Source organism: Lepidochelys olivacea (assembly GCF_965140295.1).
Source record: "Lepidochelys olivacea isolate rLepOli2 genome assembly, chromosome: 11".
Classification (NCBI taxonomy): Eukaryota; Metazoa; Chordata; order Testudines; family Cheloniidae; genus Lepidochelys; species Lepidochelys olivacea.
This window is the reverse complement of record NC_140421.1, coordinates 19,981,054-19,999,902: the sequence shown is the minus strand read 5'-3', so window position 1 is coordinate 19,999,902 and position 18,849 is coordinate 19,981,054. Positions and strand designations below refer to the sequence as shown.

General features: G+C 40.6%; 1 protein-coding gene across 3 annotated transcripts in view; it reads right to left on the bottom strand.

Moving 5' to 3' along the window:
* The window catches only part of THSD7B (thrombospondin type 1 domain containing 7B), a 511,640-nt gene that overhangs the window by 45,130 nt on the left and 447,661 nt on the right, over nucleotides 1-18,849 (bottom strand). For all 3 annotated transcript variants that reach the window (XM_084643355.1, XM_084643354.1, XM_084643356.1), the window contains 2 exons: nucleotides 13,752-13,885; nucleotides 12,303-12,456 (listed from right to left, as the gene is read on the bottom strand). In XM_084643355.1, coding sequence (XP_084499481.1) covers nucleotides 12,303-12,456; nucleotides 13,752-13,885 — 288 coding nt within the window. The remainder of the gene's footprint in view (nucleotides 1-12,302; nucleotides 12,457-13,751; nucleotides 13,886-18,849) is intronic.

The following is an 18,849-nucleotide window of genomic DNA, read 5'->3' as shown; positions in this document are numbered from 1 at the left end:
TCTTAACGGGTCTAGTGTATCTATGAGGGACCATCGCAACCCCTACTAGACTTATTAGATCACATGGTCCCCCTATTATCTCCCAGTTTGCATTGCATGGGCTCTTCTAGATTTGGGCATTGGGCAGCGATATGCCCCAATTCTCCACATGCATAACATTGGTATCCTGCTCGGGGCATCCCCCGATTTTTTGGGCTACTAGGCTCAGGGGATAAAGCCCTTCTCCCCCAGTCCTCAAGTCTCTCCGGGACATCTGGCTGCTCTTCGGCCTCCTTCCTCCCCTCCATAGTCTGGCCTCGTGCTAGGGCAAACCGGGGCCTCGGCGCAGAGACCTGTCTCCGATTCTGGTGCCTTCCTTCCCCGGTGGTCCGCAAAAGTTCTTGGGCTGCTAGGTGTCTCTCTATGAGGGCAACTAGTTCATCATAGGAGGAGGGATCGCTTTGGTGGATCCACCCCCGTATGTCCGGTGGCAACCACCTCATGTACCTGTCCAACATGAGGATTTCCACATCTTCTCCGGCCCATGGGTCTCAGGGCAGAGCCACTTCCAGGTGAGGTGGATTAAATCAAATAGCTGGGACCTCAGCAGTTTGCTGTCCCAGTATTTCCACTCATGGAAGCGCTGGGCCCATATGGCTGACATCACACATGACCTTGCAAGGATATCCACCTTCAGCTGGGTGTAATCCATAGCTGTCTCTGCGGTCATGTCAAAATAGGCCTTCTGGGGCTCCCCACACAGAAATGGAGCCAGGATACCTGCCCACTGGTCTTGGGGCCAGGCCTCCCGCAGTGCTGTCTTCTCCAAGCCGAGGAGATATGCCTCTATATCGTCACCTGTAGTCATCTTCTGTAAATAGTTGCTTGCCCGCAGCAGCCAGATCCCCTGGGGCCCCTTGCGTCAGTGTGGTCAGGGCTTTTAACTGGTTCACTACTTCATTCAGGGTGGCTCGATCTTGGGTTGCCTGGTTCATCATTAATTGGTTCGTCTCCTGTTGGACGCATACTGACTCTTGCTGGGCAGCCATCTGCACCCTGGTAGCCTCTTGTTGGGCCGCAGTGGCCTGTACCAATGCCTTCACTACGTCCTCCATTTTTTTTTTGTGTGTGTGTGTGATTTACCCTGCTCTGAGATGGCTTGCCACAGAGCCTTACTCACTCACCACATCCCACTTCTCACACCAAGTGTGGCAAAATACCTTGTTCGCCTCAGTAGGCTCAGTCCTTTCTAGCCTTGGAGACTCACGTTTGGGGTAAGGCGAATCCTTATAGGTGGCACAGGGTCCTGCTACTCCTCTCCTCAGTCAGTCCCTTGTGCTTGTTTCCTTCCCTTCTGGGGAGCGAGTGCAGCCTCCCTACTGGGAGGGTCTGGTGTCTTGCTGCAAACAGCTTACTGGCAGCTTCCCTGCTCCTGTCCCTCCCTCACTGTCTCCCTCCTACCACCCAGGGGAGGGTTTAAAAAAGTCCCAAGTAGTTGGAGTCAGCTGAACCTAATTGGTTCCCTAGCTACCCCTTTTCCAGCAGAACCTTATTGTCCCATCGTTCTCTCTCCTCAGTGGATAGGGAGGGGCCTTTTAATTCCCTGGGACTAATTACTACCCCCCTTTTGTAGCTGTTTGTCCTGGGTTTACCACAATATGCTGTCAAATTGGAACACAGATTTACTGGAAAGCTGGGCTATTTTCCCTCTCAGGTATCTTCCTAGCCACAGCAGGTAGCAGAACAGCCATGATTCAAACAGGTCAGAGTACATCTTGCATTTACTGATATCCAAATAAATAAGTAGCCTGCTGCAGCTCTGATAGCCATCGTTTTGATCAGTTGTGCTGATGAGCCATGATGTTTGGAAACAACAGTATGCTTCAACTGTCTCTGAAAAATAAAAGATCTCAAAGGAAAAGCGTTCAACTGATCAAGCTGTGTCCCTGGGAAATATGCAAAATGCAAGCTATGCCAACTGTAACTAATATTTGGTAGCATTATTTGTTAAATTTCCCTTTACCTAAGTTGAAAAGTCAGTGTAGTGCTAGAATTGATTTTACTCTTTCATGTTATCTGTTTAAAAAATTGAAGCAAATATTTTTGGACTGAGTAAGACACAGGAAGGGATGACTTGCAATTAAAGAAATTAAGGCTTGTATTTTCAAAGCTCCCTTTGGCACCTGAGCATCAAATCCAATGGAACTTCAGTGAGAATTGGATATGTAACTCTTTTAGGAACCTTTGAAAATCCAGCCTAGAAGAATAAAATATTTACAGTTTGGTTAATTGACTAAGAAGGTTATAACAGTGTGCGTGTAGTTGAGGGGTACAAACTTAGTGAACACCAAGGAGGAAGAGGGAATGGTGAGGGTGATACACAGCAGGCGTGAAGTAAACAAATATTTAGGTTGCGTACCAGGAAAAACTCTAAGTGGTGATATTATTAGTGGTGACATTATAATTGCTAGCTGTTTAGATCACTAGGTCCTGCATTGGGATCTGCTAGTGCAGACATCTGCACCTGTTAGTAGAGTCACAGCGATGTCAGTCGGACATTGCACTGCACATTAGCATGTTTGGAAGGGAGACTTAATCAGCTCTGCAAACGTATGAGTGTTTGTATGTATACCAACCTGTTACGAAATGTGTCCTCATCCCAAAGAGCTTGCAATCTAAACTAGACCATATACACAACTAGGCAAGATACAGTTTGGAGAAATAAGGGTGGGGAGAGATTATCTGAGGAAAACAAATTAGAAATAATTCCTGGAAGGAATGGATTTTGAAGAGGGATTTGTGGCAGGCTAGAGATACACATGAACAGAGAATGATGCAAGAGCAGGGGCCACAAAGCTGGGAGTGAAGAAGATGAAGGGAAAGAGTGACTATTGGGAGTATAGGGAGTGAGAGGAGAAGAGGGAGGTAGCTGTGAGCAAGGACAAGTTTTTGTATGGTCTTAAAGATGAAGAAGAGGCACTTGTGTTTGATCTCATAAAAGAAACAAAGGAAAGAATTCACTGTTGACTAGAGGTGACATGGTTGGAAGGACTGAGCAGGAAGGTGAGTACAGCAGCATTTCAGGTTGACTGGAGATAAGAGAGGAGGGTCAGGCAGGGGACTGTTCCAGTGATTAAGGTGAGTGAAGCCCAAGGCATGGGAAGAGATTTGGATAGTGCAGAAAGAGGAAAAAGGATAGTACTATAAAGGAAGAAATTACAAGATATCATGAGAGCTTTGCTCTGAAATGCTGTTCTGTGAGAAATGTTAGAGTCCTCATAATTTGAGACATCTGCCACTAGGCTGGAGAAAGCAGTAGGAAATATACCCAGGGAAAAACTCTGTTTTAGAAGGGGATGGATTAACAGTTCTCGTTCATTGCTAATGCATATGAATTTATATTTTTCATACAAAAGAATTACTGAGATTCAACTGCATCTTACAGAGTTTCTTCACTTCTGACAAATCTTAGTCCATTAAATAGATGTCATAACTGAATGTCTTTTCAAAGAGTTTGTTTTCTCTCCTAGTGTTCTAGTAATAACTATTATTTTCTTTGATCAAAGATTAATCTTCTTTTTACTAGTTAGGTAAGTGATAATCTCTTGGTAAGGTAGTCCCAGTTGGTTCTTGCCCTGCATGAGCTCATGTTTCTTGTAGAGGAAAAGAATTGTAACTTGAATCTACACTATAATTTGCATTATATTTGTACTGATAAACATTGGTTTCTTTCTACACTGTGGAAGCTGAAAGGTGGGGAAGGAAAAAATGTGATGCAACCAAAAGACTGCAGATTCAGGGTCTGAAAACAAGATATGTTGTTATTAAAGGACTTATGGGAGTTGAGTGCCTAACTACTCTATGTGCCTTTAAAAATCTCCTTTTGAATATCTGTTTGTTTACACCATGTAGTTACATATCCCATGAATAATATTTGTACCCCAATTCATTGGGGGGGGGGAAGGGAAGGGAATTATTTGTCGGTGAAACATTTAGCCTACAAAAATGAAGGCACAGCTGGGGCTTAATTGAAAACCATTTACAAACAAGTTCCAAGACAAAGCCCTTTCAATCCAGGCACCCAATCCTACTTTCACTGAAACAAATGGCAATTCTGGTCTTAACTTCAATGGTAATAGGCTCAGGCCCTAAATTAATATCTTAGAGTCTGAAGTCAGTAACACTTTCACTTGCACAAGTGTGTCAGACTCAGCTGCAAGGAGTTTCCTTAACCACATAACTTTACTGACATGAGCACCTTCCAGTTCCTATCTCTATATGACATGTATGGCGTTGAACTGGACTCAGAGATTAGTTTATACAAACTACCAAAATACAAAAACATGCCAGAAGCAAACCATTTCAAAACCAGACTGGATCAGCATGTGCCACAAGAGTGCAGTCACTTCAGAAGGGTGAAAGACATCATCTTAATTCCAACAGAGCAAATCTTCGTAAATATAACTACTGTATTTCTTGTAATCTGCTGTAACCACTTGGCCCCACTATAAACTAACACAAAAGGAAGTATAGGATATAATCAGCACAGATAATCCACCTTTGTTTTGACAAAGGGAAGACATTTATGTAACACAAGAAAAGTTTGTTATGGAAGAGGATGGTAAAAGATGAGGAATAAAATTGTAAGGCTATAAAATGCTAGGTTGCCAGGTATGAGTTTTACAGTGTTTCTAACATATATCTAACAGTCCCTAGTATATCACAATTTAAGCCTTGTTTATGATCCATAAATGAGTTATCTATCTATGTACCTAGGTTTTCATAACCATGCAGTACAAAAGTTGGAACACATTAGCCAAAGCGTTTAATTTATTGAAATGCTTGTGGATTGCACTATACATGGCTAGCTACATTATGTTTAACAAACTACTCAAAGAGATGCGCAACTCTTAAACTTGAGTACGTGCAGTCATAGCAAGTGGGTTTGACCAATTTTAACTGTGTTATGAACCATTCATCATAATCTTCATGAAGATGTAAATGTTCTATACAATAACATGACCAGTCCATTATAAAGTAAATGTATTAGCCTATACTGTTCATGTGGGGCTTTCTGCACTCTGTAATTATTTAAAAGGAGCTGATACATTTATTCATCCTGTACTTATTAAAATAGTTATTCTTTCCTCACTGATTTCCAGGTAATCTTTAAAATAAAGCAAGAAACCTGGACTATACTGCACAGTTATATAAAACCAGACCTAGGAAATGTATTTAGCAATAATAATTAGCACTTATATGGTGCTTTACACCTTCAAAACACTGTACAACATCTCTTTCGGGTACATTTTCCTGATTTAACAGGTGGGAAAACAAAAAGTGAGAGCAAAACTTCTGACCTCATTTATATCTATGCAATTTCATTGATTTCAAGAGGGTGGCATGTGTGTAACTGTAGTCAGTATTTGGCCCAGACAGGCTAAGTGATATGCCCAAGGCATACATGGTTAGTGGCAGAGCTGAGGTTAGAAATCCAGTGTTTCTTGCTACCACTCCATTACTTAAACTGCAGAACTTTGCACTCATTTATCCACAGGTACACTGCCAACAGAAATAGCGTAAATTTTCCCCATAATGTCCCCTGACAAGAATACTTCCCACCCTGGACTTGGATAGCCCATCTCTAGTCTTGGAAATATAATTCCATGTCTATTTAATTCTTTACTCCAGTCTCCATGTCTTGAAGCCTCTGAAAAGACTACTGATAAAGGTATCAGTTGTGATGAAAATTTTAGTAATGTATACAGTTGTCTATCAAGAACAGAAATGAGACCACTATTTCATTTCCAACTGCCTCTGTAGGGAAAGAATTTCCAATCACCATCAATTCAGACCTGTCATCTAAAATTAAAGCCCCTGCCAAGTCTACAAGCCAACCACATCTCTTGCTCCCACTTTTAAAATCAGTCAGTATTTAAACATTATACAGATTTAAGAGAATAATAACTTAATTGTTACATATATAGGGCCACACATTGGTATTGATCTATGTGGAGAACAACCACTGAAGCAGGAACAGCTGCTCTCACTGAATATATATGTAACCTTGTATAATTAACTAATTCCAGTCTCTTTACTGTAAATGCCAACAGCTGAGGCAAACAAGGAGGTCGCTCAGATCTGATATGGGGGCTATGACTATGGCTATGATATGGGGAGCATGATAGCAGAAAGCTAATAAAATAAAATTGAGATAATTATTCCAGGGACTTTCAGCACAACTTGCATATTAACTCAGCTTAAGAATGCTTTAATGAATTCAACTGAAGTCAATTAATTACATTTCCAAGTCAGATGAATCCACAGTCAAGACACTGTAGGTACTGCATGTTATTTGATCACTGAATATTTAACAGAGATGGCAGAATTTCAGTTTCTGGACTGTTTAGCTGGTTCTTTGAGCAACCAGGTGATGTCTGAACACATTATTATAACTGGAACTCATATGAAATCTCTAATTTCCTAATGAATTTTCAAAACAGGCAAGCTTCAAACTGTTTTTATTTTGAAATGAATTAAAGCCTTCATGTTGAAACTACATGGATGTTCCTTAGTTACAAAAAAGAAAACTTTATGGGCCAGAAGAGGGTCTTCTACCAGTGGAAGCCATGTTGGATTTACTCCTTACTGATAGAGAATGTCAGAATAATAGGGAAGCTTAGAATAAGTAACCTTGAGCTCACTGAGTTCAGCAAAGAAAGGAATGGAATCACAGAAAGCAACATTCAGGTATTAGATTTCAGAAAGGCACATTTGGGGTAATTGAGAAAGGTAGTGTACAATGGGAAGAAGTATTAAAATCCGCCACTGAGCAGTAATGGTGGGAAATCCTAAAAGGCACAATAATCAAAGTACAGCAAGCTGCAGTTCAACTGGAAATAAAGAATCCAAGATGGAGCTGCAGAAAAATCTGAAATGAATCAAAACCATACTGGAAACAGAAAAGGGAGTGAGCAAACAAACACAAATTCTTAGAGTCAGAGGAAGTGTCCAAAAAAGAGAAGAGCAGGAAAAAAATAATAATCAAAGTTTACGATAACCAAAAAGGTATAACTAAGGCCTTTTTCAAATATATCAGGTGAAAGAAGAGGTGAGGAGTCCATTGTTTGAGCACTGACCTCTTTCAAGTCTGACTGATTTCAAGAGGAGTCAAGGGCACACAGCGTCTTGAAGGTTAGGAATCCACATGAGGAAGAGGATATATAAAACTATACCAAACAAGACGCTAAAAAGTACACCATGGGAAACAATCCTTCATTGACGAGGAATAGATTGGATGGTCTAAGAGGTCCGTGTCCAACTGCTATGATTCAGCGAATCTCCTACTGGAATGAGTTTATTATCAGTCATTATCCAAATCACTTAAATTAAGAAAACGCAGTACACGAAGGTGTCTGGGAAGGAATTCTAGCATGACAAGAATCATAATCAAGTATTTTTCAATCTAAGACTCACAGGAGTGGGTCATTTCAGAGATAGCTATGACATGGTGGCCATTTAGTCCTGTCAACTGCTAAGAAGTTTCATGAACACTGACTATTCTCAAGAGAGCTACAAATACCATGGGAATGGAGAAGCAAATCGGGTGAGTCTACAATTTTCCACAATGCATTCTGGCAACCTGTCTCACAAAAATCTATCGCTAAATGTGTGTGAAATATTTCAATCTATATATATATGGATATATATACTATATATATATACACTATACTGTACTATATATATTGATCTTAATGGGACGAAGATCAGGCCACATATGTATAATTTTGACAATCATGCTTTGCCTTGAGAGTAATAGATCCATGATTAATAAATTTGCTGTCACCTATTTAAATGTGTCATAATCTAACTTAAAATTATTTAAAATAATTTCACAGTTCTACCACTGAAGTTTTTTAAAAAGAGCAATAAAATATAGGGGACGGATGGCTCAAAAACAGAACTTTAACCATTTGGATGATGCATTAATATCTACCAGGTAGTTGGTATCAACTAAATGTTGTTATTGTCCAATGTGTTTTTGGAGACCTAAATGGAATGAGAAATTGGTTCAGTTCATTTCTTTGTGGACAGCTGTCCACACTACAAAAACAGCCATCATAAACAACAGTAACTGGCAGCCGTGTTGGCAGAGTCAGTAGGGTGCCATGGAATCGACATACTTTGAAATGATAATATGGTATCACTCCTAGAAGAAGATTGTTTGAAATATGTTGGCTGAAGTGTCACGAGGAAGCACGCACCACCATTGTCCATGCTGTGCTTATTCTGTGGGTAAATAAAGGTCACAATAACAAATGCCTGCGCTCTGTGCATACAAAATACTTGTGTTTTTTAAACATTCATATTTAACAAATGTAAACAAACGTATTTAAACATTTGAAAGCTATTCACGTGTAAATGTCTGCACCTGCAAGACTTGGGCACATGTATGTATACGTGCATATGCAAGAAGCATGGTAGAGGCCTTGCTGAAAACATACCCCTTAGTACCTCAATCTAATGTTTTTCAATGGCCACTCTGTGTACATATACTTCAACCACCTCCAATTTCTTCATGTCTGCTGTCAGCAACACCATTGTCAATATGAGCAACTATTCTAGAAATTCATAAAAGCAACAGTGATTTGCTTTTCACTCTTTGATAGAGCCTTGTTTACTCTGTAGTGTCCAAAATTATTTTATTCCAAAAGTGGTGCTGCTATAGAAAATGGTCAGATCCTACGTTTGTCTGTCAACTTGTGCTGTTAATAATAATTTGAATCCATATAGCAACTTTCATCAAAGGATATCAGTGCATTGTACAATCCCCATTTAATTAAACCTCCAAGCATCTTGTGAAGAAGGTATTATTAATTATTATACCCATTTTAGAAATGATTAAATTGAAATACAAGGAGGTTAAGTGATTTTCCCAAGATCACAAAGTGTGTCAGTGAACAGAAATGAGAACTGAGGCATCCTGATTCCCAGTTCTCTACTCGAATCATCATATTTCCTGTCTTCCTATAGTATTTGCCTTTACTGTAGTATCTGTGATACAGACCAAGCTATTCCAGTTCTACTCAGGATCCCCATCCCTTCAAAGTCTCCAAAGTGGTCTCATAGTTCTGTCTTGACTGGTGAGGCATAGAGCACTTCTTGCATGGCACGAAGGGCTTTGAACTCCCACTGGGCCAATGTCATTTGACTATGGGGCAAGTGACAAGTCCTGAGTTCTCATTTCAGTTCTCTGACTCAGTTTGACACTTTGGGAGTTGAGAGCATTCAGCCCCTTATGGGTTGAGTCTGTATCGCCTGAAATGCCTGATTTTTGCTTAATGAAATATAACAGTAGGGTATTCAAATGTGATCAGCATTGGCCTAGCTCTGTTCTCACTGAAGTTCTCACTTACTTGTATGAGAAGTGTGTTAGGCCAATAGTGAACCATTCTGAAAAATCTACCCATGAAGACCAGTGTTTTCTTTGCTGTTAAGAAACAGAGCTGTTAAATTATCTGTGTTACTCAAAATAGCATAGGAGTTGAATGTTTTGGTGACTCTCTAAAATGACTGAAGAAAAGGATCATCATTTTACAATTTACATCAAGTATTCAGAGTTCTCTGTGCACAGATTTCAGACTGAGTTAAGCCCTCAGAATATACATGTTGTCAACTGGAGATACTGAAGTTACACCTCAAAGACCTGGATAACTCCTGAGACAAGGATACCCATTGAACTGAAGTCAGGGTGGATATTTAACTACTGTAGTACAGCTGCCCTGGAACAGGTTTTGCTGGGTCAGTACTGGAAATTTTGATTCACTGGTGCTCTCATGTAATTTGTGTAGCAGTGTGGTCAGAAATGATATTTTATTACAATGGTTAAAAGTTGGAGGTTTTTTAACCTCTGAGTTTCAACATGCTCATCATTAAAGGTGATGTGCATTGCTTTTTCCTAAAATAATCCTTGTCCCCGTCTGAAAGAAAACCTGATGTCTATTTCTGTTCTTTTTTGCACATAGTTTAAGACCTCATGCATTTGGCAGTTCAAAATGTTATGACTAAGACTTGGTCCAGCTTTTATTCCTTAGAATCCAAAGTACCTTCTCTACCATGGGAATCTTCTTTCATGTCACCACTTGAATGGTTGGCTTAGTGATAGAGCTGAAAACTGAGTCTCTGTTTAATTCGTAGATTGTACTTGGAACATCATTTAATAAGTCTCAGACCCAAACAAGCTACTGCCTACACTTAATATTCCCAACACATTAGCTTGTTAAGCAAACTGTATATACAGCTCAGGAATATAAATCTAGAACATAATTTCCTAAAGCTAAACTCCCTGCTTTTCCTTCACTGAAGTGTATTTAAACTAACAGTATATTTCATCTAGTTTACATAGTGTCTTGGCCAAGAATCACAATGCAGGAGGACTAGCTGGCTCACCAGCCAGGAGGCTACACCACAATCACACTCCACAGTATTTCCTCTCCGGTGCAGATTTTCCCCAGCCTAGAACCAGACATCGTCCTCCTTACTACAGAGTCTCCTCACTCAGATCCTTGCGCTGGTCTTAGTTGTGGGTTGATAATATTCACAGGTGCAAACAAATCTGATCCTGTAATTCTTATTCACATGAGTAGCCCCACTGAGCACGTGGGACAACTTATAGTAGTAAGCACTGTGTTTGTTAGTTGCTTTTGCAAGATCAGACCCTCAGTTTGTAAACTCTTCAAGACAAAGACCTGTTATTTTATGTCTGTTAAGCATATATATATATGAATGTCCAGATGATAATCAATTGTCAATTTAAAATCAAACTGCAGCAGCACATAAAGGCCTCCCTTTCACAGCAAGTGGGTAGCATAACTTTTAAAAACAAACAGTCTGTTCAATAAACTGAATTGATGCTGACACTTCTAATGCCCTAAAATTTCTGGTTTAGCATCTTCCAATGGTGAGTCTGTTACACAAGATCCGACAAAGGGGAAACGTTTACAGAGTTGGTCATTTCATGATAGCATGAAGAACATCTATTTCCATTCCTGGAAAGACTCACTGGTGAAGAAAAAGACATTTCCCAAGACAAGCTGCTGCTATCACAGTGGGAGTCTGAAAAACTATCCAAGAAAGAGATATAGGTTTGGAACAAAGTGTTATACTGCATCAAAGCCCTGCCGCACTTGGGGTAAGTACAGGAATGAAAATACAATTTTTATTTGACATGTCCCCATGTGGAAGGAGAGAAGCTTGCCTGACTGTGCAAGGAAACTTTCTGTGCCTGCAATAATGGAAACACATGCCCAATAGCTGTTCACACTTTTGATAATGAACCCTATAATACAGGGACAATGTTTATCTGTCATTTAAGTACAGTGCTCTCATATAGGTAAATTACATAAGACAGGTGTGTTACAAAACCTGTCTTGATTTTTCTAAGTTAAAATAATAAAGTAAAGCTGGGCAATTAGTGTGTGAATCATAACACTAGCGAGTGAGAAACACTCTGCTATGTCATACCCACCAGGACCAGAAATCTGCACAAGATTCAGAGTTTCCCTCCATCCTTCTCTGTGAGGGAGTGTTTGGGGAATAACGTCATGGATGTAGTGACACTTACAAAGAGCACGGGCATTGGGATAAGTGGCCTGTGCCTTTGCACAACTCACAGTCCTCTCCTTTCCTCATGGCACTATAGCTCAATCATGCAACAATGGGATTCTCACTAATTGCTGTCCCAAACACTGCCTCAAGAGTGTTTCAAGGTGTGAAGAAGGAAGCAGTGCCAGATAACAATGCAATTCTGTGCAGGTTTGAGGGGGGGAAAGCAGTCATCGTCTCAGCCCCAATCTTGCTTTGCCCAGAGCCAGGTGGTTCTAGTGCTATGGTTGACCTGTAGATAGCTATGAGAGTTGTATAACTCCACTATAAAACAATTACCTGTGCCCGTATAGATGGCCTTTCCTGGGAGTCAGCAGGCGATATGCCATGGAGCTGCTGCTCTCTATCCTCTTTGTACCTGCTTTGGCACCAGTCCAAATGGAGCCCCAATCTGGTCATCTGTCATAAATAAGTACTATGTGTTTTTCGAATTAGTTTTTCTAAGGCAAAGTCTTTGGAGAAATAGGTGACATCTAAAATCATCAAGATTTAACCAGTCTGGACATAGAATCCATTGAGCTTGACTTCCCTTGGAAAGTCAGTTATCCTTGGTACTGAAACGTGTACTACAAAAAGGGAGCCTAAAGTGACTCAAGAAGAGGAAACTGAGAAGCAGGCATGAAAACATTCCCCTAAGAGACACTGTAAAATCCATTTACCTGTGGACACTGGCTCCATTGTCCCCAGTCAGACATTACACACTCATTAGGGCAGTAAAGATTACACTTTTGGGTTTCATTAGGGATTTCAGATTGATCACACAGCGTAATGGGCACAGTCTTGCCTTCACCATCCTCAGCAGTATTTACACATCTACAGGGAGAAAATTAATAATCTATTACATCTGGTAGTAACAGCTTAATGTATAGAACAACAGAGGTGCTTATTGACAACAGATCTGTATGTTTCCAAATGAGCCATTATATATACCCCATGGGTCTGCACAATAAAGCTGATCAAACTATTTGTTACAAATAATATTAATTATGAATTTATGCTAACTCAATGCTGACTTCCTATATGCATTTGTTATTTGTAAATATTCAATAATAATTGAATAATTTTAAACTATGAGATGCAAGCTTTAAATTTTGACGTCTTGCTTTGTGTGGTTACCATGTGAATATGAATAAATAATTGGTCACCTATGTCACATGATATTGTTTCTGCTTCCTGACTGGAAGACAGTGTTTTAAAGAGGAGACTATGAAATAATAAACACACTTCCAGAACAAATTTTTGGAGGAATAATCACTAGTAATATTCATAAAAAGTTGGAGATAGAGGAATACTTTCCTGAATAATTAGTGGTTGTGTGAATACTTGCAAATAATTAATATTACTCAATAAATCACAGTGAACTGAACGCGGTGGTTTCATTTGAAAAAAATATTAGTGAATCCAAATTCTTCCTTATTGTTTTGTTATTTAGCCTGCTCTGCTATATAGCTGGAATGTCAAAGGAAGAGTTCCAATTTAGGCATTGTATGACTTCAAAGAAGTCATGATCATACCATTCTATAGGTGCTTGGCTGGCTGGTTTTTGCTCACATGCTCTGGGTCTAGCTAATTACCATATGCGGGGTCAGAAAGGAATGTTCTCCAGAACAGATTGGCAGTGATCTTGGGGAATTTTTGCCTTCCTCTACAGCATGTGGGTTCGGGTCACTTGCCAGGATTATCTGAGTATATTTCAGCTAATCATTTCCCAGCCATTCCAAGGGCCTCAGGCACTGGTGAACCTTGGTCCCTCCTATTCTGTCTGTGGCTCATAATAGCCTAGTCTCCTGCAGGTTGTAATACTTTGGTCTCATTTCAGTTGTTGGGTTAGTGTGCAGGTGCTGTGTGGCGTTGGTAACCTACGATGGATGTGCAGGTGGTCATATGAGGTGATCTAATAGGCCCTTCTGATCTTTAACTCTAGGACTATGAATAAAACTGCATCTGAGAGTGGTTTTGTCTGTAAACCTTTACATGTCAATGCACACCTTTTTCCACTTCAGAGATGCTGGACATTCATTTTCATAAGCCCAGTTATTTTTTCCTTATGGGAAAAAACGTTTTAGTTTCTTTATCTTTAAAATAATTATGCCTTTCTTTTCACGCACCTGATTTCTCTAGTTTGTATTCCATCTCCACAGTGGAGGGAATTTTGTTCGCTGTTGATTTTGCATGGAGACCATGGTTCTACTACCCAGGAATACTGATTACACTCAGTGTAACAGGGGACTGCCTCATACACCTGCCAGGGAAAAGAATCAAAATTATTCATTTGAACCACTGAATATCTCCACAGAAATGCCTTAGGAAAACAACAATAAAAAGGACACCACTTGAAAAACACCCTGGCTTACGTTTGTCATGCTAAAAATGGTATAATAGGTTTAAATTCATTGATTCATTATTGACTTGCTGAAGGATGTGCAAGTATGTAATGAATTATATGGATGTAGCATCTCTAGAAAAAAGAATAAATAAAAAGCTATTTTCTAAAGCCTGAACAAGAATTCCATTACAATTTCATTTGCTCAGACTCATCACACAACATCTATCAGGTGTCCCTTCCCACAATTATACAGCACATTGTATCTGTAGATGTCCTTTAAGACACTAACTGAAATATAAGAAGCATTTACTTTTTGCATTTAGTGTGTCGTTATAAGTCATTCGCTGTACAGAAATGAAATTTTATGCATTCTGAGCATTTTTTAAACAAAAAATTGTAAATAAGTTTTTCCCTAACAGTCACTTGACTTCCATATGTCTCCCAGGCAAACACTATTGTGAATTCATGTGAATTCTGTTTTCCTCATGTAAAGAATACACCTGAAAGCCTGAAAAATGTTTAAAACAGCTATTCAAGCTATTAGCAACACTGTACTGAAACACATTATATAAAAGTATTAACATTGTTTTCAAGGAATACTTTACAGGGCAGCTTCCTGTGCATTTATTTTGGTTGTATTTCACTGAACTTGGCCAATAAATCCAGCTTGCCTGCATAACTGAAGCTGAACTTTTAAGACACAGTGCTCTCCATTGCTCATTATGAAACACAATACACCATGCTGAAAAAAAAAGACTGCATGTAAGATATTGCTCTTCAGCACACCAAAATCTTCTTTGTCTTGCTGCTGGGGAACAGCTCTATGCTGACAATTACAATGACTGTAATTCATACCTTTTCTTACAAAATGAGAAACTTTTACCACACTGTTGTAGTTCATAATTTCATTAAAAAATGGCAGATGATGTCCATGCATGTTCTTGCATTAACTATAAGGAAGCCTTATTTGCAATATCTTTTTGAGATGGGGGAAGGGTTAGAGATAAAGCACTGTATAATGGAAAACAATATTGGTGCAGTGTCTGCATGTTGGTTGCAAATCAAATGAAAAGGAGAATATTTATTTTCTATTCCTAATGTGCTTTTTAACAATGTCAGAAACTAATTTTAACTGTAGGCCTGTCTTCAGCTCTGTGTATACAGAGTTCAGGTTTAGCTGAAAGGGACATGAGATAAACTGAAAAGTGAAAATATGTGAGGACAAAATGAAAGAAGACAGAGGAATGGAAGCGAGGATTGGTGAAAGGAAAGTAAGGCTTTAACTAATAAAAGAATCATATTTCATGCCATGAAAGCTGAAATGGGAAACAGGAGGGTCAGAAGCCAATTGCTGTTAGAACAAGGAGGTGATAACTGCAACAAAGAAGTCAGCTTAGAAGGATGCGATAAGAGGAGAGAGATAAGAAGTGTAGCTTTTTAAAAATAATGGAAATGAATAAAAATGGAAGGAAATGCAACAAATCTCAGATTACTGAGCCTGTGGATCAAGTATGACAAGATATAACAAAGGCCCTACTTCAGGGACAATAAAAGTTTGTTCATGGGTGGGATGTGTTCTTTCTCCATATTTTTAAGCCTGAGTCATATTTTAAGCTCTGTGTGCACATAACAATGGGCCAGGTTCACTCGTGCTAATACACAGGACTGAAAATTACACTTCCATGTAATAACCTACGTGCCAGTACAGAGCCACCATAAATAAGGGCAAATGGCGTTACACTGGCACCCTTATCTTGGTGTTTCTTGAGATGGAGGAGGATAATTTTATGTTTCCAACTTCATCCCTCACCAGAGGGATGGGGGTCTTGCACAAAGTTCAATATCAGCTCACATTGCACAGCAACTAGTGAATCTGAGCTAATCATGTCTTTACACTGAGGCACTGTCATATATAAGGTTCAGAGATACTTACATCTGTGATTAGGGACCTAATATAAATACTAAGATATTCCTTCTTACACATGTAAGGAGTGGTCTGGCAGCAACAATACTGATATATTTTGCTGTACACTAACTCTAATTAATATTAATCTGAGTTACACAAGTGCAATGAAAAGAGAATATAGCCCTTTAATTATCATTTATTGGAGGGACTGCTAATTTCATTAACACACGGGAACGACAAATGTCTTTGCTGAAAAGTCTAGGGAGGCAGTGTGTTCCAGTGGTTACAGCAGGTGGCTTGGTGCCAAATTCCTTTCCTTCTATTCCTGATTCTGCACTGACTATTTGACCTTGAACTAGTTACTCCACCTTTGTGAATTAGTTTATCCAGCTGTGAAATAGACATATTAATTCTTTTCTGCTAAGTATAGTGATGCCTTTAATTAATATTTGCAAAGCATTAAGCATACAGGAGACTACATGTATAAATGTGAGGAATATTTGTTTTCTTGCTGAGGAAAAATCGACTATTGCCAAGTGAGGTTCTCTATCAAAATGTCCTCTATCATAAAAGAGCCATTGAAGATCAACAGTTACATTAAGGTGTTATTTCCCAAGATATGGGCTTGAAATGGGTGCTCTCTGTGTGAACAGAATGATCCTTGTCACAATGGGGAGGCAAATAATATAGACAGAAAAAGCAAAACCAAAACAAGACTTAGCCAGCAACATACCAAATGACCTGCAAACTGGTGCTAAACCTCTGTGGAGCCATTTCATTACAGAATGACAAGTCACAAAATATTAAAGGAGTGACACTTCAGAATGGTGGTGTGATGCCTGACTCATCACCTCTTGGTGTTATCAAATGCTGACTGTGAGGACACATTGATGTCTCTTTAAATCCCTAGAAAGAATGGTGGGTCGAGGAAGATTCTAGTCAGAGGGCTCAGTTCTGTTCTGTACCTCCAGATAAAAACAGCCAGGGGTAGGGCAGGTGAGAGGAGGAACCATAAAGTCTTGATGTTACCTTTGTACTGCAGTTCAACCCCTGGTTTATGTTAACAACAATCTCCCCAGGTCAGTATATGGGCAGTGCAGCAGCTCAGAATCCCTGCAGTGCTCTGTGCAATACAAGGGCTTTCGGAGGAAAAGGAACATATGGCCACTTAAGCTGCTTCCGGGAGCTGCTTGAGGTAAGAGCCAACCGGAGCCTACGCCCCTGACCCCCTGACCCAGCCCTAATCCCCCTCCCACCCTCCAAACCCCTCAATCCCAGCCCAAAGCACCCTCCTGCGCCCCCAACCCCTCATCCCCAGCCCCACCCCAGAGTTGACACCCCCAGAAAGAGCCCTCACACCCCCCCACCCACACAAACCAAACCCCTTAGCCCCAGCTTGGTGCCCCCTCCTGCACCTGAATATCTCATCCCTGGCCCCACACCAGAGTCTGTACCCCAACTCCCTGCCCCAGCCCAGAGCCTGCTCCCTCACCCTGAACCTCTAATTTCTGGCCTCACCCAGAGCCCTCACCCCCCCTGCATCCCAACCCACTGCCTCAGCCTGGAACCTCCTCCCCCACCCTGAACTCCTCATTTATGGCCCCACCCTGACGCCCGCACCCCCAGCCAGAGCCCTCCACCCCTTCCCACACCCCAATCCCCTGAGCCAGCCTGGTGAAAATGAGTGAGTGAGTGAGGGTGGGGAGAGTGAGTGACAGAGGGAGGGGGATGGAGTGAGCGGATTGGCGGGGCCTTGGAGGAGGGGCGGGGCAGGGCAAGTGTGTTCAGTTTTGTGTGAGTAGAAAATTGGCAACCCTAGTGAACAAACCAAAACAAGACCCATTCCCCCTGCAGCCCCGAGTTAGCATCCAAACGACGTCCCACAACTCCCTCAAGAACACTTTTTGCTACCACCTAGGGTAATCAACCGTCTTACTATTATCCATGATGGCTTCTTTGTCTAACTGACTGTCCCTCAGATTTAGGATGCAGCTGTGGCCTTGGTTCTCTCTCTGACATTTCTGATTCCAGGTGTTCCTCCATCTGCTGCCCAGCCTCCATCAGTGTGGATAACTCATGTTGGCACACCCAAATCTGCACCTCTGGTGTTCAGGCCGTGGGCTGAAGGCCGTGATTTGCCCAGTCCACTAAGCACAAGGCAAAAGTGCACAGCCATATCCGCAGGGGAAAGGGTTCACCGCTAAACTTGCTCCATTTCCCTTGTATCTAGGGTGGAGTTAAAGAGCTGCACCTGTCACAGTGAGTTAGGAGAACCCTCAGTGGATTTATGCAGGCTCCTAGCGTCTGCTAACAGGTGAGGTCAACAGAACAGTCTATACCCCATTTCAATACATACTTTATACTCAGTTATATGTTCTAGGGCCTGTTCTATAAACAGATGCAAGATTGACCTCAGTGGGATTCTGCAAGGGTCTGCACTCCGACATTTCTTTACAGGATGGGGGCTACTATTTGTAACTTTGATTCTGGCCTCACAAATGATGAAGTGTAACTTGGTCACAAGCTGTGCTCCTTGTCACAGTGGAACAGGATCATTTTCTAATTTCTCTCTCCTTGCTAGCAATGATATATTTTAATCAATGCTGATTTTTCTCTTTGTATCAGCAGGAGGGTCTCCAGGTCATATCTTCTGCTTATAGTTATATTGTTTAAGAAGATCAAGGGAATGAACCTCCTTATTTTGGGTTGCCCAGAGAGTGTGACTCAGCTGTATTACTCTGTATGACTTACTGCCAATTAAACTTCACAGAGTTTAATTGTATGTTCTCTGGTGCACTATAAAGCAGATAATAAAGTCTGCTCTCTGACAACCACCATCCACACTCCCTCTGTGAAGTACAACCAAAACCATTAAAATAGTTTACTTAAATTGTTTTTCTAAATTCCCAGAGTTGGCTGGATTTATGCAATCAAAGCACAGTGATAATATATTCACAAAAACCCACAGGTGTAG